At 34.3% G+C, this 24,664-nt stretch overlaps 1 protein-coding gene across 1 annotated transcript in view; it reads right to left on the bottom strand.

The window, feature by feature from the left end:
* Window positions 1–15,919: 15,919 nt before the first annotated feature.
* LOC106095308 (uncharacterized) overlaps window positions 15,920–24,664 on the bottom strand; it is a 138,293-nt gene continuing 129,548 nt past the window's right edge. The window contains exons 3-4 of the mRNA XM_059360901.1: window positions 19,823–20,988; window positions 15,920–16,270 (exon numbers count right to left, since the gene is read on the bottom strand). Coding sequence (XP_059216884.1) covers window positions 20,091–20,988 — 898 coding nt within the window. The 3' untranslated portion in view covers window positions 15,920–16,270; window positions 19,823–20,090. The remainder of the gene's footprint in view (window positions 16,271–19,822; window positions 20,989–24,664) is intronic.

The raw sequence follows: 24,664 nt of genomic DNA, 5'->3' as shown, positions 1-24,664 counted from the left end.
AACTTAGAATGAACTTTAATCAAATATATAATTGCCATTTTGTTCGATAACCTTTTGCCATCTTTCTGGAAAATTTCCATTCCACGCTCATAGAACTTCTGGCCTTTATCTGCAAAAAACCGAACCAAGTGCGATTTTATAGCCTCATCATTGCCGAAAGTTTTAAGGAGTTCTGCAAAGATCGAAATAAATGGTAGTCTGATGGTGCAAGGTCAGGGCTATATGGTGGATGCATCAAAAGTTCCCAGCCAAGCTTCCCCCACAGATGTGAGCGGTCTAGCGTTGTCCTGGTGGAATATGACACCTTTACGATTGACCAATTCTGGTCGCTTCTCCTTGATGGCTGTATTCACCATGCTGGGACCATGATCGTTTTCGACTAACGTTGTTGTAAACAATCCATTTTTCATCTCCAGTTATGATTCGTTTTAAAAACGGATCGAATTCATTGCGTTTAAGGAGCATATCGCAAGCGTTGATTCGGTTTGTTAAATGAATTTCTTTCAATACCTGTGGTACCCAAATATCACCAGTCCAAGACTTTTTATGTGATAACGTACGGTTGATTTTGGTATATTTAACTTCTCTCCTATCTCACGCTCAGTTACATGACGATCCAATTCGATTAATGCTTTGATTATGTCATCATCAACTTCATTTGGCCGACCGAAAAATCTGCAATTACTTTTTGGGCAACCCAATATTTACCGATCATGGCAATATGGGACTCAAATGAAAGGTACTTGCGAGTAGAATACGGGTCTGATATCCAAATGTGGGACTACGTTTCTGGGGGTGGACCCCTTCCTCAAAACACCCCCAAACAGGACTTATTTACTGACCATGGGAATATGGGTCTTAAATAAAAGGTATTTGAATATAGAATTAGAATCTGATATCCAAATATGGGACCAAGTTTTTGGGGGCCCCCTCTCCCCAAAAACATCCCCCCAAGGGGACAAATTTACGACCATTCCCATATGGGGCTCAAATGAAAGGTCTTTGTGAGTAAAGCACGAATCTGATATCAATATTTGGGAAAAGTGTCTATGGGGCACGCCAACCTCACAACACCACCTAAATAAGAGGGTTTTTTAGTGTAGAACGCGAATCCGATATATATATTCGAGGCCAACTCACTGAGTGGACGCCCATCCCCCAAAACACCCCCCAAGCTCGTCACGTTTGCCGACTATGGAAATATTGGGCTGAAATTAAAGGTGTATGGGAGTAGACCATGTATCTGATATCAACATTAAAACCAACTGCCCAGGGAAGGTACCACCACCATAACAACCCCCAAATAGGACGTATTTGCTCACCAAGACAATTTGGTTTGTAAAGAGAGTGGAACTAAATATTTATGTTTTTACAGCCAATACCCCAAACCGGACATATTTGCTGACTTTTGCAATAAGGAGTTTAAATGAGATTTGAAAACGAATTTGATATCCAATTTTGAGGCCAATGGCAATATGGGGTTCAAATGATTGATATATAGATATATGAGAATAGAGCACGTTGCTGATATAATTTCAGGGCTTAGTGTTTGGGGGACCACCCCAATCCAAAACACAATCGGCCATATTTACCGACCATGTCAATGTGGAGATTAAATGAAAGGTATTTGGGGGGTAGAGCAAGAAATGATACCCACTTTCGGGACCAATTTTCTGGGGGTCAACCCCTTTCCCAAGATTCCACACAAGCAGCAATTTTTTAGTGACCATCGCAAAATGGGGCTCAAATAAAGGTATTTGGGAGTAGAATACGAATTTGATATCCAAATGTAGGACCATGTATTAAGTGAATCACCCCTTTCCCAAAACACCCAGCAAAGGGTAACAAATTTTCGACCATGCCAATATGTGGTATTTGAGATTAGAAAACGAATTTGATAACCTATTTTTTGCCATGTGTTTGGGGGACGCCTAATCGTGTAAACTCCCCCAAACCAATGGCAATATGGGGTTTAAATAAATGGTTTTTGAAAGAAGAGCACGATGCTGATATTTTTTCAGGGCCAAGTGCCTGAAAGACCACCTCACCCCCGAAAACACCACTAAATTAGATATCATAGAGTAGGGGGCTGAAATGAAGTATTTTAAGAATTTAAGAGTACACCTTACATCCAACTTAAACTCGTAGACCAATAAAGATCATATGGGATTCGGACAAAGCCATTTACATTGTTAAATTGCTAGTCAAGTGATATACTATTGTCGTAGCATGGTATTTCACTAAAATCTCTTTAGTTGTCGAAAATAAATATTCCAAGGAAACTTTTGTTCCTTATAAAGTAAAAGAAGTAGCAGCGGAGCGGACCCGGGTCAGCTAGTAAAGTATATATATTCTTGATCAGCATAAAAATCTAAGACGATCTAGACATGTCCGTCCGTCTGTCTGTTGAAATCACGCTACAGTCTTTAAAAATAGAGATATTGAGCTGAAATTGCACAGATTCTTTTTTGTCCGTAAGCAGGTTAAGTTCGAAGATGGGCTATATCGGACTATATCTTGATATAGACCCCATATAGACCGATCCTCCGATTTAGGGTCTTAGGCCCATAAAATCCATATTTATTATCCGATTTTGCTGAAATTTGTGGCAGTGAGTTGCCTTAGGTCCTTCGATCGGTTGAGATTTGGATATAGCTGCCATATAGACCGATCCTCCGATTTAGGGTCACAGGCCCTTAAAAGCTACATTTATTACCCGATTTTGCTGAAATTTGGGACTGTGAGTTGTGTTAGGCCTTTCGACATCCTTCCTTAATTTGGCCCAGATCGGTTCAGATTTGGATATAGCTGCCATATAGACCGATCCTCCGATTTAGGGTCATCGGCCCATAAAAGCTACATTTATTACCCGATTTTGCTGAAATTTGAGACAGTGAGTTGTATTAGGCACTTCAACATCCTCCGTCAATTTGGCTCAGATCGGTCCAGATTTGGATATAGCTGCCATATAGACCGATCTCTCGGTTTTAGGTTTTGGGGCCATAAAAAGAGCATTTATAGTCGGATGTTGCCGAAATTTGGGACAAAGAGTTAAGTTAAGATATAACTACTAAAAAGACCAATATTTTGTTATATACAATTGAACAATAACATTTACTTATTAGTAAAATGCAAATTTTGCCCATTAACATCCACATTAATCCACTAAGGAACAGGGGCAAACATCTCACATATCAATGAGTGCAGTCCGATTCAAGTTTTAAACTCAATGATAAGGGGCCTCCTTTTTATAGCCGAGTCCGAACGGCGTGCGGCAGTGCGACACCTCTTTGGAGGGAAGTTTTACATGGCATTGTGCCTCACAAATGTTGCCAGCATTAGGAGGGGAAAACCACCGCTGAAATTTTTTTCTGATGGTCTCGCCAGGATACGAACCCAGGCTTTCAGCGTCATAGGAGGACATGCTAACCTCTGCGCTACGGTGGCCTTATTAGTATCTGGTCCAAATCGTAACATATATTGATATAGCTGCTATGGGGCATAAGGTACGCATTTTGCACCGGATTTTGAGTAAAGGTGGTTTACATATATATCCGAGGTGGTGGGTATCCAAGGTTCGGTCCGGACGAACTTAACGCCTTTTTACTTATTTATATCCTTTTTTGCCTAAGAAGAGATGCCGGGAAAAGAACTCGACAAATGCGATCCATGGTGGAGCGTATATAAGATTCGGCCCGGCCGAACTTAGCACGCTTTTACTTGTTTCAAATATATATTTCTACAGATTTATTTTTAAGAAGCGAATTGATGAATTCGTCCAATCCCTTTCATGAAAGGAATAAATTAAATATTGTTTCACTAAAAGATGTTTCTTCATTTCTGCTAAATTATCACTGAGCGTTGATTTAGAGGAGAAACGTATAACCAAAAAAAAAACTGAAGGTTTCTTATGTTACATTATTTAGTCATAGCTCAGCATTCCAGTTTTGGTTGCACAAAAAACAGAATCCTTTTTACTTATAAAGAAGCACATAAAAGCATCTCCCTTCCCTTACTCCCGTTCTTCAATGTACTTCGTTCCTTCAGTGTATGTAGTGCGCACTCACAGCTGTTATTTAATGTTAAACAAAATAGGGAATTCCTTCTCCGTTTCACCATAAAAATTCCAAAAAAAAAAAAACAGTACGGAAGGGCAAAAAACGGGCGGGGCCGACTGCTACATTTACCCTATCATAACAATGTGGGAGCTATATCCAATTCTGAACCAATATTGATCGACCTCGCCGGATGTTTTCAGATGGGTTATCAAACAATCCGTATCAAATTTCGAGGAAATATGTTCAAACTGCAATAATTACGGTTGACAAATTACAACATTATCAAAAATTACCCAAAATCTGACGCACATATATGTAGGAGCTATATCTAATTCTCAAACCGATTTTACAAAAAAATTTATATATATATATAAATATTTATATATATATATATATATATATATATATATATATATATGTATATATTTTTTTTTTTGGCAAGATGGGTCCATAAATACGCTTGTTGTGATTCTAGAAGTTAAAATCGGGCGATATATATATATATGAGAGTTATATCTCAATTTGAACCGATTTCCATGATAAAAAATCCTTCCTGCCAAATATCGAGACAATCGGTTAACAAATGACCATTTTAATGCAATATTACTGCAAATCTGGTTAACATATATATGCGAGGTATATCTAAATCTGAAACAATTTTTCCAATTTCAATAGGCCTCGTATTTTGGCCGAAAAACAAGCCTGTACCAAATTTGAAGACGATCGGATGAAAACTGCGACCTGTAGTTTGTAAACAAATTAACATGGGCAGACGGACAGACAGACCGGCATAGCTAAATCGAATCAGTAAGTGATTCTGAGTCGATCGGCATACTTATCAATGAGTTCATCACTCTTCCTTCTGGGTGTTACAAATGAATGCACTACGTTATAATACCCTGTATCACAGTAGGGGTGTAGGGTATAATAATATATTCATACCAAAAACAAAAACACATATCAAGTCACAACAGAAAAATATGAATGACCGCCTGCCTGGCAGTCGCTTTTAATGATGATGGCAAAAGTCAGTCTTCTTTTGAGCACCGAATGACAAGAATCCCTGGAGTTTTTGAGACAAGTATGCAGGATATATGTGTGTATGGAAACATTTGTAATACCAAGATTAGTTGGCTGTATCTCTGAATGACAAGTAGGCCACACTTTTAGGATGGCTGGGGGATGATATGACACCATTACCCATTTAAATTGCCTATTGTGATACAGCAAGTAGCTTTAAAGAGAACAAGTAAAAGCGTGCTAAGTTCGGCCGGGCCGAATCTTATATACCCTCCACCATGGATCGCATTTGCCGAGTTCTTTTCCCGGCATCTCTTCTTAGGCAAAAAAGGATATAAGAAAAGACTTGCTCTGCTATTAAAACGATATCAAGATATGGTCCGGTTCGGACCACAATTAAATTATATGTTGGAGACCTGTGTAAAATTTCAGCCAATTCGTATAAGAATTGCGCCCATTGGGGCTCACGAAATAAAATAGAGAGAACGATTTATATGGGATCTGTGTAGGGCTATAGACCGATTCAGACCATAATAAACACGTTTGTTGATGGTCATGAGAGGATCCGTCGTACAAAATTTCAGGCATATCGGATAATAATTGCGACCTCTAGGAGTCAAGAAGTCAAGATCCCAGATCGGTTTATATGGCAGCTATATCAGGTTATGAACCGATTTGAACCTTATTTGACACAGTTGTTGAAAGTAAAAATAAAATACGTCATGCAAAATTTCAGCCAAATCGGATAGGAATTGTGCCCTCTAGAAGCTCAAGAAGTCAAATCACCAGATCTGTTTATATGACAGCTATATCAGGTTATGGACCGATTTGAACCATACTTGGCAAAGTTGTTGAATATCATAACGAAATACTTGGTGCAAAAATTCATTCAAATCGGATAAGAATTGTGCCCTCTAGAGGCTGAAGAAATCAAGACCCAAGATCGGTTTATATGGCAGCTATATCAGGTTATGGACCGATTTAAACCATACTTGGCACAGTAGTTGGGTATCATAACAAAACACGTCGTGCAAAATTTCATTCCATTCGGATAAGAATTGCGCCCTCTAGAGGCTCAAGAAGTCAAGACCCAAGATCGGTTTATATGGCAGCTATATCAAGTTATGGGCCGATTTGAACCATACTTGGCACAGTTGTTGGATATAATAACAAAGCACGTCGTGCAAAATTTCATTTCAATCGGATAAGAATTGCGCACTCTAGAGGCTCAAGAAGTCAAGACCCAAGATCGGTTTATATGGCAGCTATATCAGGTTATGGACCGATTTGAACCATACTTGGCACAGTTGTTGGAAGTCATAACAAAACACGTCGTGCAAAATTTCATTCTGATCGGATAAGAATTGCGCACGCTAGAGGCTCAAGAAATCAAGACCCAAGATCGGTTTATATGGCAGCTATGTCAGGTTATGGACCGATTTGAACCATACTTGGCACAGTTGTTGGATATCATAACAAAACACGTCGTGCAAAATTTCATTCCAATCGGATAAGAATTGCGCACTCTAGAGGCTCAAGAAGTCAAGACCCAAGATCGGTTTATATGGCAGCTATATCAAAACATAGACCGATATGGCCCATTTACAATACCAACCGACCTACACTAATAAGAAGTATTTGTGCAAAATTTCAAGCGGCTAGCTTTACTCCTTCGGAAGTTAGCGTGCTTTCGACAGACAGACGGACGGACGGACGGACGGACGGACGGACGGACAGACGGACGGACATGGCTAGATCGACATAAAATGTCGCGACGATCAAGAATATATATACTTTATGGGGTCTCAGACGAATATTTCGAGTAGTTACAAACAGAATGACGAAATTAGTATACCCCCCATCTTATGGTGGAGGGTATAATAATAAGAGAGTTGCATATATGGTCATTTACATTTGTTGATAACCGTAAGAATTTTTCTTTACACATATTTTAAAATTTTTATACCCACCAACATAGGGGGTATATTCACCTAGTCATTCCGTTTTCAACACATCGAAATTTCCATTTTCGGCCCTACAAGGTACATATATTTCGGATCATCAAAAAATTCTAAGCCGATTTAACGATGTTCGTATGTCCGTCAGTTATAATCACGTACCGTCTTTAAAAATTCAGTTGATATTTTGCACAGACTCGTATTTCTTTTATACTCAGGTTATGTCCTTGCATGGGCCAAATCGGACTATATTTAGATATAGCCATCATATAGACCGATCTGCCGATTAATTGTCTTGAGTCCGTAAAAGCCGCATTTTTTGCCTGATATCGCTAAAATTTTAAACAGGAAGCTGTACTATTCACACCAAGGGTCGTACTATATATATATATATATAGCTGCCATATAGACTGATATGCCGGTTTCTTAAGCCCTTAATAGACACATTTATTATCCGATTTCTATTTAATTATAAACATATCTTTAAAAATATCTTTCAGATCGGGCCATATTTAGATATAGCTGTCATATAGGCCTATCTACTGATTTAAGATCTGAAGCCCATAAAAAGAAATTATTGTCGAAATTCGCTGACATTTTAAATAGTGAGTTGATTAAAGCCTCCCCATATCCGACTCAAATATGGTTTAGATCGGGGTCTTAAGGGTCTTAAGCCCATATTTCGCTGGAATTTGCCACAATAACTTGTAATAAGCCTCCCGTCAACCGATCAGAGTCTGATTTAGATAAGACTATATTTAGATATAGCTGCCATCCCATAAAAAGTGGATTTGTTGTCCGATTTCACAGAAACTGTGCTTTATATAGGAGTTCTTGGGACCTGAATGAAATATGATCCAGACCAGGCCCCATTTCCATATTACCATGGATGTAGTAAATGCAAAAGCAAATATTGCCCATGAACACTTCTCCTCTTTATAGTCGAGTCCGAACGGCGTGCCCTCCTCTTTGGAGAGAGGTTTTTACATGGCATATATATATATATATATATATAGGAGGAGAAGACAACCGCTGAACGTTTTTTTTCTGACATTCCCGCTAGGATTCCAAGCCAGGCGTTCCGCGTCATATTCAGACAACCTTGCCTCTGCGAAAAGGTTGCCTCCATGTGGAAGTGGAGTTGTTATTACAGAGGATGGCTAATTTATCCATGGTAGTGGATATCCAAAGTTCGGCTCGGTCGAACTTAACACGTTTTTACTTGTTTTCAAAGAAGCAAAAGCAAAGCAACAATGAGCTATAAAGCCAGTAGCCACAATAGTGGGAGCCTTAGCAGAGCAATAAAGTTGGGGAGAGACTTTCCGTCGTCTCGACACCCTTTGGAAAAACGGCCCAAAGTAACCAAAACACATGACAGACCGTAAGAGCCAAATTCAGATAATAGCATTAAATAAGAGGCAAAACTTTTTTCATTTCAGGAGACTTTTTTTTATCGATTATCGATTCTATGGATATTTGTATTATGTATATTCTCATTGTTTGCTTGAATTTTAATACAACTGAACCACAAAAAGTTTTTTTTAAGCTGCTTAACTTTATCCATATTGAAGTTCTGTTTAAATATGTGAATATTTTAAATTGGCTTATTTTAATTTATTTGCATAGCAATGCCGATGAATAAATAAACAATCAATACGTCCAAAATAATCAATGATGATTATGAAGGAATGGAGAAAACAATTTATTATAATGAAAGTGAAACAAGGGGTGCAGACAAAGATTTGTATATTCAAATAAGAAATTTCCTTAATAGAAACATTAAAAAAGATTTCCAGAACGCAGTTTTTACGACTTTTACAAATAAGTCAAAATAAACAAGTAAAAGCGTGCTAAGTTCGGCCGGGCCGAATCTTGGCAACCCACCAGCATGAATTCTGCTAAAATATGGGAGCTATATCTAGTCCGACCGACGAATTAGACAGTACATGGCGAATTTGTTGAGTGTCAAAACAGGACACTCTATGCAAAATTTCAGCCAAATCAGATAAAAATTGCGGCTTGTAAGGGCTCAAGAAATCAAATCGGAAGATCGGTTTATTTGGGATTAATATCAGGTTACACACAGTTTTAAACCGTACTGGACACAGTTGTTGAAAGTCATAACAGAACACTTTGTGAAAAATTTCAGTAAAATCGGACAAAAATTGTGGCTTCCAGGGGCTCAAGAAGTCAAATCGGGAGTTCGGTTTATATAGGAGCTATATCCAAATCTGAACCGATATGGCCCATTTGCAATCCCCAATGACCAACATCAATACAAGGTATCTGTGCAAAATTTCCAGCGGTTAGCTTTACGTGTTCGACCGCTATTGTGATTTCGACAGACGGACGGACGGACATGGCTAGTTCGAATCAGAATTTCGAGACGATCAAGAATATATATACTTTATAGGATGCTGGGTCAATATTTCGGGGTGTTACAAACGGAATGACTAGATTAGTTTACCCCCATCCTATGGTGGTGGGTATAATTATTGCTATGGTATGAAGTTATGATCCGATTCGGACCATAACTGTATTGAATGTGTTAAGACCACAGTAGAAGCCAATGTGTAAAATTTCAGCCAAATCGAATATGAATTGCGCCTTTTAGAGGTTCAAGAAGTATTTTAAAGAGATCGGTTTATAGGGGAGTTGTATCAGGCTATCGACTGATTCAGACCATATTTGGCACCTATATTGAAGGTCATGGGAGAAGCCGTTGCACGTTTCAGCCAAATCGTATAATAATTGCACACTCTAAAGGCTTAAGAAGTCAAGATCCCAGATCGGTTTATGTGGCAGCTATATTAGGTTATGAACCTATTTGAACCAAAGTTGTTGAATCTTAATCGGATAGGAGGGATAGGGTAGGATCCAGAGGCTCAAGAACTCAAGACCCCAGATCGGTTTACATGACCGCTATATCAAGTTATGTATCGATTTCAATCGTAAAAAAAACACTTAATTCAAAATGTTAGCCAAATTGTATAAGAATTGTGCATTCCAGTGGCTCAAGAATTCAAAATCCAAGATCAGTTTATATGGCAGCTATATCGAAACATGGACCGATATGACCCATTTGCAATCATAACTGACCTACACTAATAAGAAGTATTTGTGCAAAATTTCAAGCGGCTGGCTTTACTCCTTCGAAAGTAAGCATGGTTTCGACATACAGACATACGGACAGATGGACTGACATGGCTAGATCGGCTAAAAATTTCATGACGATCAAGAATATATATACTTTATAGGGTCTTAGACGAATATTTCGAGGAGTTTCAAACAGAATTAAGAAATTTGTATACCCCCATCCTGAGGCGTTGGGTATAAATTCTTCGTTTCCAACTTAAAAACATGGACATTTTAAAAATGAATTGTAGACGAAAATCTGGATCAAATTCATAACGTCTTAGAGACCATAGCATTGGGATATAATGGTGTTATTATAGCTGTAGACTTTAATTCCAATATTCTTATAGATTCCAAATAAACGGACAAAATGTTAGCACTGGGTGTCTCCCCTACCAATTCTAAAAACCCCACTCATCTTCGTCAACTGTTAATACCCTTTAGGATATGTTCTATGTGAATAATACTTCCAATATTTGGCTCTATGACTAAATATCTGCCCCTTGTTTCTCAAGACATGATTTGATTTATCTGGCTTACAATTTCACTGTATCAAAGACAATGGAGAAGTTTTCGCACCGCGACTTTGACTATTCTGCCTTAGATAAAAGGATTCAGGAAGTCTATTGGAATGGGATATATGATTTTATATTTATCGATGAGAAATGTAGCTTTCTTCAAGATAACATTGGACGTATCTATGATGCAACAGTCCCCATTCGGACTAAGATGAAGAAATCGGAAACTATTAAGAATTTTATTCGTAACAGCGACCTAGCCTACTCCAGGTGGAATTGTTTCAAAACGTCTGAACTTCAGGAGGTATTCCGCACGGCAAGAAATAAAGTTAATGTACTCTTTAGTGATGTAAAATTACGATATTATTCATCCAAATATTATTCGGTGTTAGGCACGAAAGGCAAGTAAAGGGTTATAAACGATATCGGGATTGGAAAATCCAAGGCAATTTCTATTTGCCATGGTTATATAAATGAATTGAATGAAACTTTTGTTAATATTCCGACCTTAGATATAGACTCGACTTTTTACCAAGACACTAATAGGCTTTCGGAAAGCACAAATGTTTTAGAATTTAGATGTGTATCGCACAACGAAGTTTTACATTGTCTTAGATCAGTCAAGTCAAATACTATTGGTCCTCATAACATTGTCCCAAGATTCATTAGAATATTAGTTCCTTGCCTTCTACCTTATTTTACTCATCTCTTTAATTCAATTCTAATCACCAGAGCCTATCCGACTATTTGGAAAATATCAAAGATAATCTCAATCCCATCGGATAATGATTTTCGTCCGATTTCTATATAATGTTAACTCTCGAAAGTTTTTAGAGAAGATTTTGCATAAACAAATGTCCGAATATCTCCATCATGAATCTTTGTTGTCCGATAGACAACCCGGGTTTCGTGCTCATCATAGTTGCGTTAGTGCATTAGTTGAAGTTTCGGATGCAATTAGAAGCGAAATTGATGATGGCAATGTTAATTTTCTCGACCTACTTGATCATTTAAAGGCTTTCGACTCGGTTGATCATCATAACTTATATATGAAGCTCAGTAGATTTTTCAATTTTAGCGATACTTCAATCAAATTGGCTCAATCATAACTTAGTAATCGGCAACACTCAGTGTACGTAGGTAATTCAATATCAGAGCCAATTCTTGTGTCTAAATGAGTTCCACAAGGCTCAATAATTGGTCTGCTCCTTTTTTCGCTCTACTCAAACGATCTTCCTACCCAGCAAGTCCATAGCCAAATCCTTATGTATGCTGATTACGTTCAGTTATTCCTTAGCGGCTCTCTTAATAACATTAGGGGATGCGTTGCAAAACTCAAAGAGGACCTGTCCCATATCTATAATTGGGCTACAGCCCCGAATTGGGCTATTTCTGAACCCCCCGAAATCGAAAATGATTGTTATTCACAAAATAAAAGATTTAGTTTGCGAGACCTGGATATCACTATAAATCAATGGAGAATTTATATTGTGTCTAGTGCATTGAATTTAGGTGATATTTTTATACCCACCACCATAGGATAGGGGGTAAATTCATTTTGTCGTTCCTTTTGCAACACATCGAAATATAAATTTCCGACCCTACAAAGTATATATATTTCAGATCGTCGTAAAATTGTAAGACGATTTAGCGATGTCCATGTGTCTGTACGTCTCTCCGTCCGTCTGTTGTAATCACTTACAGCCTTCAAATATTTATATATATTGAGCTGAAATTTAGCACAGATATGTCTTTATGATACACCCTGGTTAAGTTCTTGATCTGCCGATAAAGGATCTAATGCCCATACATGATTTTTTTTTACCCGATTTCGCCGAAATGTAAAACAGTGAGTAGTTTTAGACCTCCCGACATCTGACCCAAATATGGTTCAAATCGGACTATATTTAGATATTGCTGCCATATGGACCGATCTGCTGATAATGGGTCTGAAACCCATAAAAGCTTTATTTATTACCCGATTTCACGGAAACTTGAATCAATGAGTTGTTTTAAGCCACCCGCCATGTGATCCAAATATGGTAAAGATCGGACTGTATTTAGACATAGGTGGCATATAGACTCATATGCTGATGAAAGGTCTGAAGCTCATAAAAGCTTTATTCATTACTCGATTTCGCTGAAATTTGAAATAGTGAGTTTTTCTTAGCCCCCCGACATCTGACCCAAATATCCGTGTCCCATATGGTTTAGATCGGGTTATATTTGGATATAGCTGCCAAAAAGACCAATATTTTGTTCTACAAAATTGAACAGTGACATATATTTATTAGACCATGCATAAGTTATCTAATTTTCACCGGATTGTGACGAAGGGGAGTTTACATTTAACGCCTTTTTATACCCTCCACCATAGGAAGGGGGGTATACTAATTTCGTGATTCTGTTTGTAACTGCTCGAAATATTCGTCTGAGACCCCATAAAGTATATATATTCTAGATCGTCGCGACATTTTATGTCGATCTAGCCATGTCCGTCCGTCTGTCTGTTGAAAGCACGCAAACTTCCGAAGGAGTAAAGCTAGCCACTTGAAATTCTGCACAATTATTTCTTATTAGCGTAGGTCGATTGGTATTGTAAATGTGCCATATCGGTCCATGTTTTGATATACCTGCCATATAAACCGATCTTGGGTCTTGACTTCTTGAGCCTCTAGAGAGAGCAATTATTATACGATTGGAATGAAAATTTACACGATGTGTTTTGTTATGATATCCAATAATTGTGCCAAGTATGGTTCAAATCGGTCCATAACCTGATATAGCTGTCATACAAACCGATCTTGGGTCTTGACTTCTTGAGTTTCTAGAGCGCGCATTTCTTATCCGACTTGAATGAATTTTTGCACGAAGTATTTCGTTATGAAATCCAACAACTGTGCCAAGTATGGTGCAAATCGGTTTATAACCTTATATAGCTGTCATATGAACAGATCTGGGGACTTGACTTCTTGAGCTTCTAGAGTGCGCAATTCCTATCCGATTTGGCTGAAATTTTGCATGACGTATTATACCCTCCACCATAGGAAGGGGGGTATACTAATTTCGTGATTCTGTTTGTAACTGCTCGAAATATTCGTCTGAGACCCCATAAACTATATATATTTTTGATCGTCGCGACATTTTATGTCGATCTAGCCATGCCGCTTGAAATTTTGCACAAATACTTCTTATTAGTGTAGGTCGGTTGGTATTGTAAATGGGCCATATCGGTCCATGTTTTGATATAGCTGCCATATAAATCGATCTTGGGTCTTGACTTCATGAGCCTCTAGAGGTCCCAATTATTCTCCGATTTGCCTGAAATTTTGTACGACGGATTCTCTCATGACCATCAACATACGTGTTTATTATACCCTCCACCATAGGATAGGAGGTATACTTATTTCGTCATTCTGTTTGTAACTACTCGAAATATTCTTCTGAAACCCCATAAAGTATATATATTCTTGATCGGCGCGACATTTTATGTCGATGTAGCCATGTCCGTCCGTTCGTCCGTCCGTTCGTCCGTCCGTCCGTCCGTCCGTCCGTCCGTCTGTCTGTCGAAAGCACTCTTACTTCCTAAGGAGTAAAGCTAGCCGCTTGAAATTTTGCACAAATACTTCTTATTAGTGTAGGTCTTTTGGTATTGTAAATGGGCCATATCCGTCCATGTTTTGATATAACTGTCATATAAACAGATATGGGGACTTGATTACTTGAGCTTCTAGAGGGCGCCATTTCTATCCGATTTGGCTGAAATTTTGCATGACGTATTTTATTCTTACTTTCAACGACTGTGTCAAATAAGGTTCAAATCGGTTCATAACCTGATATAGCTGCCATATAAACCGATCTGGGATCTTGATTTCTTTAGCTTCTGGAGGTCGCAATTATTATCCGATTTGCCTGAAATTTTGTACGACGGATTCTCTCATGACCATCAACATACGTGTTTATTGTGGTCTGAATCGGTCTATAGCCCGATACAGCTCTCTGTATTTTACTTCTTGAGCCCCCCAAGGGCGCAATTCTTATTCGAATTGGCTGACATTTTACACAGGTCTCCAACATATAATATAATTGTGGTCCAAACCGGACCATATCTTGATATCGCTCTAATAGGAGAGCAAATCTTTTATTATATCCTGTTTTGCCTAAGAAGAGAAGCCGGGAAAAGAACTCGACAAATGCGATCCATGGTGGAGGGTATATAAGATTCGGCCCGGCCGAACTTAGCACTCTTTTACTTGTTTATTTTGTCGCGTTTTTTGCAAAAGTTGCTATAATCTCAAGTTGGTAAAATCTAGTGAGCTGATTAAAACAGAATAAGCTCAGATTTGTGTACTTACTTTGTCATTAAAACTATTTTTTTCCGTAATAAAACAATATTTTGTTCATTAAAAATTGTCACACATTTTCTATTTATTTTTTTATATCTTATCCATTTTAATATTCCTCGTTTATTTGCTTGAATTGATATTTTATCATTTTCATTCACAATTACATGGCGTTGTTTTTGTTTTTGCTCTTAATAATTTCTATTATTTTTATATGAATACATAAATATGTGTTTAATGTGTTTTGTTTTTTTTTTCTTGGGTTTTAACTATTAAAATTGTAATACATATAAATACATTTATGAGGGATACATATGTGTTAACATAAACGTTAAATTGTTAATATATATATATATATATATAGGAAGTAACAATGTATACAATTAAAAAACATACATACACACATAATTAAATAATTAAATCAGACATTGGAAAAATAAAAAACACTTCTAGGAATTATGCAAACTGATGATGACTGGTTATTATTTAATTTGGGGTCATTCTGTGGGAACAAACATTTTGTCAAGGCGGTTATATTTAAAATTAAATTAATGAAATTTTCGACATAAAACATATAGGGAACATATAGGGCCACATGTTTGTTTTACGGGAAAAATAACTAGGATTGACAGTGGAAAAAATTTATGGTAATCTTGGCTCAATTTAATCATTAATATAAAATTTCGAAATATCAACATAACTTTTTTGTAAAGAAAAATTATATATATTTTTATTTAGTATTCCATACATATTTTTGTTTAGGTTTAGGGGGTTTCTCTTTTAATTTCATAATTTTGAAAATCACAGATTTCGAATGATTTCTCAAAGCAAAAATTGTTTCATTTACTCAAATAAAAATTTTCTTAAAAGTTCATTTCTTTGGATAATAATAACTTTATGTGCCTTATTTTTTATATATGATTTGCTGTAACTTAATTTTTGGAGATTGTTATAACGTTTTGTTTAATTTTGGGGGTTTGTAAGAATTGCATATATTTTGACTATTCTAAATAAAGAATGACTTACTTACAGCTATAAATAATTTTTTTTTTTTTGCTTTTCAGGGGCCAATACAAATTGCATTACCTTGTAAAATGTCAACTATAGGGTTGTCTCTTATCAACATCGAATAATGTTTTGATTTGCTTCATTTTTTTCCACATTTTTGCTGGGTGGCTGCAAAATTCCAAGTGGTCCAGCCAATGCAAAGTTCGTTCTTATCGCTATGTAATTTTTATCTAAATTCAAAAATTATATAAAAAAACTAAAATTATTTTAATTTAGATTAATTTAATTTAATTTAATTTAATTTAATTTAATTTAATTTAATTTAATTTAATTTAATTTAATTTAATTTAATTTAATTTAATTTAATTTAATTTAATTTAATTTAATTTAATTTAATTTAATTTAATTTAATTTAATTTAATTTAATTTAATTTAATTTAATTTAATTTAATTTAATTTAATTTAATTTAATTTAATTTAATTTAATTTAATTTAATTTAATTTAATTTAATTTAATTTAATTTAATTTAATTTAATTTAATTTAATTTAATTTAATTTAATTTAATTTAATTTAATTTAATTTAATTTAATTTAATTTAATTTAATTTAATTTAATTTAATTTAATTTAATTTAATTTAATTTAATTTAATTTAATTTAATTTAATTTAATTTAATTTAATTTAATTTAATTTAATTTAATTTAATTTAATTTAATTTAATTTAATTTAATTTAATTTAATTTAATTTAATTTAATTTAATTTAATTTAATTTAATTTAATTTAATTTAATTTAATTTAATTTAATTTAATTTAATTTAATTTAATTTAATTTAATTTAATTTAATTTAATTTAATTTAATTTAATTTAATTTAATTTAATTTAATTTAATTTAATTTAATTTAATTTAATTTAATTTAATTTAATTTAATTTAATTTAATTTAATTTAATTTAATTTAATTTAATTTAATTTAATTTAATTTAATTTAATTTAATTTAATTTAATTTAATTTAATTTAATTTAATTTAATTTAATTTAATTTAATTTAATTTAATTTAATTTAATTTAATTTAATTTAATTTAATTTAATTTAATTTAATTTAATTTAATTTAATTTAATTTAATTTAATTTAATTTAATTTAATTTAATTTAATTTAATTTAATTTAATTTAATTTAATTTAATTTAATTTAATTTAATTTAATTTAATTTAATTTAATTTAATTTAATTTAATTTAATTTAATTTAATTTAATTTAATTTAATTTAATTTAATTTAATTTAATTTAATTTAATTTAATTTAATTTAATTTAATTTAATTTAATTTAATTTAATTTAATTTAATTTAATTTAATTTAATTTAATTTAATTTAATTTAATTTAATTTAATTTAATTTAATTTAATTTAATTTAATTTAATTTAATTTAATTTAATTTAATTTAATTTAATTTAATTTAATTTAATTTAATTTAATTTAATTTAATTTAATTTAATTTAATTTAATTTAATTTAATTTAATTTAATTTAATTTAATTTAATTTAATTTAATTTAATTTAATTTAATTTAATTTAATTTAATTTAATTTAATTTAATTTAATTTAATTTAATTTAATTTAATTTAATTTAATTTAATTTAATTTAATTTAATTTAATTTAATTTAATTTAATTTAATTTAATTTAATTTAATTTAATTTAATTTAATTTAATTTAATTTAATTTAATTTAATTTAATTTAATTTAATTTAATTTAATTTAATTTAATTTAATTTAATTTAATTTAATTTAATTTAATTTAATTTAATTTAATTTAATTTAATTTAATTTAATTTAATTTAATTTAATTTAATTTAATTTAATTTAATTTAATTTAATTTAATTTAATTTAATTTAATTTAATTTAATTTAATTTAATTTAATTTAATTTAATTTAATTTAATTTAATTTAATTTAATTTAATTTAATTTAATTTAATTTAATTTAATTTAATTTAATTTAATTTAATTTAATTTAATTTAATTTAATTTAATTTAATTTAATTTAATTTAATTTAATTTAATTTAATTTAATTTAATTTAATTTAATTTAATTTAATTTAATTTAATTTAATTTAATTTAATTTAATTTAATTTAATTTAATTTAATTTAATTTAATTTAATTTAATTTAATTTAATTTAATTTAATTTAATTTAATTTAATTTAATTTAATTTAATTTAATTTAATTTAATTTAATTTAATTTAATTTAATTTAATTTAATTTAATTTAATTTAATTTAATTTAATTTAATTTAATTTAATTTAATTTAATTTAATTTAATTTAATTTAATTTAATTTAATTTAATTTAATTTAATTTAATTTAATTTAATTTAATTTAATTTAATTTAATTTAATTTAATTTAATTTAATTTAATTTAATTTAATTTAATTTAATTTAATTTAATTTAATTTAATTTAATTTAATTTAATTTAATTTAATTTAGTTTAATTTAATTTTATTTAATTTAATTTAATTTAATTTAATTTAATTTAATTTAATTTAATTTAATTTAATTTAATTTAGTTTAATTTAATTTAATTTAATTTAATTTAATTTAATTTAATTTAATTTATTTTTAGAGTGCGCAATTCTTATCCGATTTGAATGAAATTTTGCACGACGTGTTTTGCTACGATATCCAATAACTTTGCCAAGTATGGTTCACATCGGTCCATAGCCTGATATAGCTGCCATATAAACCGATCTTGGGTCTTGACTTCTTGAGCCTCTAGAGTGCACAATTCTAATCCGATTGGAATGAAATTTTGCACTACGTGTTTTGTTATGATATCCAATAACTGTACCAAGTGTGGTTCAAATCGGTCTATAACCTGATATAGCTGCCATATAAACCGATATTGGGTCTTGACTTATTGAGCCTCTAGAGGGCGCAATTCTCATCCGACTAGACTGAAATTTTGCACATAGTGTTTTAGTATCACTTCTAACAACTGTGCTAAGTACGGTTCAATTCGGGCCATTACCTGGTATAGCTGTCATATAAACCGATCTTGGATCTTGACTTCTTGAGCCTCTAGAGTGCGCAATTCTTATCCAATTAGAATGATATTTTGCACCACATGTTTTGTTATGATATCCAACAACTGTGCCAAGTATGGGTCAAATCGGTCCATAACCTGATGTAGCTGCCATATAAACCGATCTTGGGTCTTGACTTCTTGGGGCTCTAGAGAGCGCAATTCTTATCCGATTTGCCTGAAATTTTGTACGACGGATCCTCTTATGACCATCAATATACGTGTTTATTATGGTCTGAATCGGTCTATAGCCCGATACAGCTCCCATATAAATCGATCTCTCTATTTTACTTTTTGAGCCCCCAAAGGGCGCAATTCTTATTCGAATTGGCTGACATTTTACATAGGTCTCCAACATATAATTTTATTGTGGTCTATACCGGATCATATCTTGATATCGCTCTAATAGTAGATTTTTCTTTCTTTCTTTTCTTATTTCATTTTTTGCCTAAGAAGTGATGCCGGGAAAAGAACTGACAAATGCTCTCCAGGGTTGAGGGTATATAAGATTCGGCCCGGCCGAACTTAGCACGCTTTTACTTGTTTGTTTTAATTTTAATTTTATTTTTAATTTCAATTTTAGTTTTTATTTTAATTTTATTTTTATTTAAAATTTCATTTTAAGTTAAACTCTTATAAAATTGAATTATTAGTTCAAAGCTTTTCTCTTTTATTCATTTCTTCTTCCACTCATTACCTACCTTAGAAATTAAATTTCATTATTTCTAACTGTTGACTAACTTCACTTCTAGCCATAGTTGATTTCATTGTTTGATTATTCGTTTCCTCGCTGCCTTGGGCCGTTGCGGCTGCCATAAGAGGCAATGCTTTTAGTGCTGGAGGCATTGATCCTCCACTTACATCCTGCTTAGCATCAGTTTCATTAGTAGTTTCATTGTGTTTATCCATTTCATAATGCCAAAAATCGGCCACATGACGTGTCTTTCGCACAATGGCCCGAGCCTGGGGTCACGAAGCCATATAGGCGCAGTGACTTTTGGGCTGCGCCTCAGTCTGTTCGATGGGTTGAATGGCAGCCCTCTTCCAATAGTCCCTTACATTCTCTACTGTCTCCATGATGCGCAAGAAATTCTTACCAGCCAACATGGCCACATCCTCTTCACTCCAGTTGCTGTCCTCCAGCAGGGCTGCCAACAAATCTGGATATTTTGATACATCCTCGAGGCCAATGGGGGGCAATTCAATGCCATCGTAGCCAGCTCCCAGGCCAATATGTTGTATGCCCGCTATGGCCCTTATATACTTGATATGATCCACCACATCCTTCAGTCGTGATTGACGGCCACAGGACACATCCTCTGAATCGAAGCTGACCATTATTAAGCCTCCATTTTCAGCCACCAAGCGTAGGATATCATCGGGAACATTTCGTGTGGAGTTGCACAATTGTCGGGCCCCCGAATGTGAGAAAATGACTGGAGCCCGGGTGGCCGATAAGACATCACGTGCTGTGGTATCCGAACTGTATGACAAATCAATCATCATACCCAGGCGATTCATTTCGCGTATTATGGCTTTGCCAAATTGCGATAGTCCTGCATCAATGGCCGTCGAACTTGACCCGGCCCAGGAGACATCGCATTTATGCGTCAAGCTTAGATAGCGAGCACCCAACGAATAAAACGATCTCAATACACCCAAAGAAGAGCCTATGGCATGACCACCCTCTATGCCAATCAGAGATGAAATTAGTCCTTGCCTTTGGGCCATTTGTATGTCTTTCGATGACTGCACCAATATCGTGTCCTGATGATACATGTCGGTGAGGCGCCTGATTATGTCGATTTGCTCCAATGCCAATTGGACAGCATCCAAACCTTGTGCCTCGCACGGCACATAGGCTGACCTGTAATGAGAGGCAACAAAAAATAAAATTAAAAAACAAAAATGAAAGAAAGGACAAAGATTTTGCCATCAGTTGCAGTTGTGACGATAGGACGAATAGATGACTTAGATACACAAATGCAAATTTGTTTCGGTGGGGCAGGGGCAGCATTTCATAGAGTTTGGCATTTTCCATAAGGGTTCTGTGTGTGCGGTTCCCTCCCCTTCCATCCGGATGGCTGGATGAGGCTGATAAAAGTGGAAATTATTGCCAACACTTTTGCTCCAGTTTGATTAAATTGGCATTAGTTTCGTGTCATAAATATTTATGCCTTTTTGTATTTCTGGTTCATTGTAATTCTTGGCAAGGAAATAATAAGCGAGGGTATATATGGAAATTAAGGCGACATTTTGGGAAAGGCGGAAGTAATGTTAAGCACATCAAAGGTAAAAAACTTCACTTTTTCTTTTACAATGTTCGATATGCTTGAATATTATTTGTCTTTCTTCCTTCGCGCCCCTCCTGTTTATAATGTGATATAACTCGAACATAAAATTATTTCCCGATTATACTTCTTCACCATATACCGTAATTGGAGACCACAGTGGCGCAGAGATTAGCATGTCCGCCTATGACGCCGAACGTCTGGGTTCAAATCCCGGCGTGAACATCAGAAAAATTTTCAACGCTAGTTTTTCCCTTATTAATGGTACATTGTGAGGTATCCTACCACGTTAAAAGATCTCTACCAAGTGGCGGCTAACAGGCACCGGCACTTAGGTGGGGACACATCTTCTATCCTCTATATATATAACAAATAAAAAGGCGTTAAATTCGGCTGGGCCGAGCTTTGGATACCCACCACCTAGGGTATATATGTAAACCACCTTCTATCAAAATCCAGTAAAATTTGCATACCTTATGTTTCATAGCAGTTATATCGAAATATGTTCCGATTTGGACCAAATTGTGTATAACAAAACATTAATCTTTTTAGTAGCTATATCTATAAATAATCCGGTCTGAACCATATACGACACAGATGTCGAAAAGCCTAACACAAGTCACTGTGTCAAATTTCAGCGAAATCGGACAATAAATGCGCCTTTTACGGCCCCAAAACCTAAAACCGAGAGATCGGTCTATATGGCAGCTATATCCAAATCTGGACCGATATGTACCATATTGCAGAAGTATGTCAAGGGGCATTACTTAACTCACTGTCCCAAATTTCGACGACATCGGGCAATAAATGCGCCTCTTATGGGGCCAAAACCTTAAATCGAGAGTTCGGTCTATATGGCAGCTATATCCAAATTTGAACCGAACAGGGTCAAATTGGAGAAAAATCTCGAAGGGCCTAAGACAACTCACTGTCATAAATCTTATCAAAATCGATAATAAATGTGGCTTTTATGGGCCCAAGACCCTAAATCGGAGGATCGGTATATATAACAGCTATATCCTAATCTTGACCGATCTTGGCCAAATGGACGAAGAATGTCGAAGGGCCTAACACAACTCACTGTCCCAAATTTCAGCAAAATTGGATAATAAATGTGGCTTTTATGGGCCTAAGACCCTAAATCGGAGGATCGGTCTATATAGCAGCTTTATCCAAATCTGGACCGATCTTGGCCAAATGGACGAAGAATGTCGAAGGGCCTAACACAACTCACTGTCCCAAATTTCAGCAAAATTGGATGATAAATGTGGCTTTTATGGGCCTAAGACCCTAAATCGGAGGATCGGTCTATATGGCAGCTATATCCAAATCTTGACCGATCTGGCCCAAATTAAAAAATAATATCAAAGGACTTAACACAAGTTACTGTCCCAAATTTCAGCAAAATCGGATAATAAATGTGGCTTTTATGGGCCTAAGACCCTAAATCGATCGATCGGTCTATATGGGGGCTATATCAAGATATAGTCCGACATAGCCCATCTTCGAACTTAACCTGCTTATGGACAAAAAAAAACCGTGCAAATATCTCTATTGTTAAAGACTGTAGCGTGATTTCAACAGACAGACGGACGGACATGTCTAGATCGTCTTAGATTTTTACGCTGATCAAGAATATATATACTTTATAGGGTCGGAAATGGATATTTCGATGTGTTGCAAATGGAATGACAAAATGAATATACCCCATCCTTCGGTGGTGGGTATAAAAATTTGAGACAATTCCGATAAGAATAGCGGCGTTTAAGGGCTCAAGAGATCAAGATCCAAAATCGGATATACTTTGTTGGGTCTCAGATGAATATTTCGATGCTTTATAAACGGAATGACGGAATTAGATTATGATGGATGGTATAAAAAAAAGAAAAAACAAATTTAGTGGTTGAGGCCGTACGTTTTTGTAGTGAAATCTTAAATGGATAATGATTATTGTCGCAACTATTATTGAAGGAATATACAGTGCAGAAAATGTTTTCTGATAGTTTTGGCATGGGTAAGCCGTAGATGCTTATACATGCGCAACGGTGACATTAGACTGGCCGACAAAACTCGAAATTCGATTGAATTAAAAAATAGACAAAATGGTGACAATGTGATGGGTATCAACAGCGAGCATCACCAATAACAAATTCAGCGCCATCTATTGCGAGATAGAAATTATTTGAACAGCCAAGTAAACGAGAAAAAAGAAGAAAAGAGCGAAAGAGGTATAGGAGAGTGTGTTCAATGTTGATCATATGCTTTTCACTACTGTTTCGACAAGTTGTCTGTCTTTCGAATATATAAAAAACCTTGGACTGTTTTCGGTATTATTTGTTAACCCTCCTACCCTGGGACAAGCTTTCAAAATAGTCTAAAAGTTCTATAAAACATGACCGCAAAATATATACGGAACTTAGTGAATACAAAGAAGATTAATTGAAAAGAAAGTTATGATTCATATTGTGTAAAAAGGAAGCGCATCGAAGCGGGCCGCGTTCAGATAGTTTTATATAAAAAATAGACTCAAAAACAAGTAAAAAGGCGTTAAGTTCGGCCGGGCCGAACTTTGGATACCCACCACCTCGGGTATATATGTAAACCACCTTTCATCAAAATTCGGTGAAAATTTCATACCTTGTGTCCCATATCAGTTATATCAAAATAGGTTCCGATTTGGACCAAATACTAATAAGTATACTAGCTAAATCTAAAAATAAACCGATCTGAACTATATACGACACGGATGTCGAAAAGCCTAATGTAAGACACTGTGTCAAACTTCAGTGAAATCGGATTATAAATGCGCCTTTTATGGGGCCAAGACTTTAAATCGAGATATTGCTCTACATTGCAGCTATATCCAAATCTGGACCGATTTGGGACAAGTTGCATAAAAATTTCGAAGAGCCTAATACAAAGCACTGTCCCAAATTTCGGCGAAATCGGACAATAAATGCGCCTTCTATGGGGCCAATACTTTAAATCGAGATATCGGTCTATATGGCAGCTACATCCAAATCTGGACCGATCTGTGCGATATTGCAGAAGTATGTCAAGGCCCTTAACCTAACTTACTGTCCCAAATTTTGGCGACATCGGACAATAAATGAGCATTTTATGGGCCCAAAACCATAAATCAAGAAATCGGTCTATATGGCAGCTATAACCAAATCTGAACCGATCTGGACCAAATTGAAGAAAGATGTCGAAGGGGCTAACACAATTTATTGTCCAAAATTTTAGCAAAAT

This window comes from Stomoxys calcitrans, chromosome 1, assembly GCF_963082655.1.
Source record: "Stomoxys calcitrans chromosome 1, idStoCalc2.1, whole genome shotgun sequence".
In the NCBI taxonomy this organism is placed as follows: domain Eukaryota; kingdom Metazoa; phylum Arthropoda; class Insecta; order Diptera; family Muscidae; genus Stomoxys; species Stomoxys calcitrans.
Note: the sequence above shows the minus strand (reverse complement) of the source record. Positions and strands in the feature narration are given on the sequence as shown.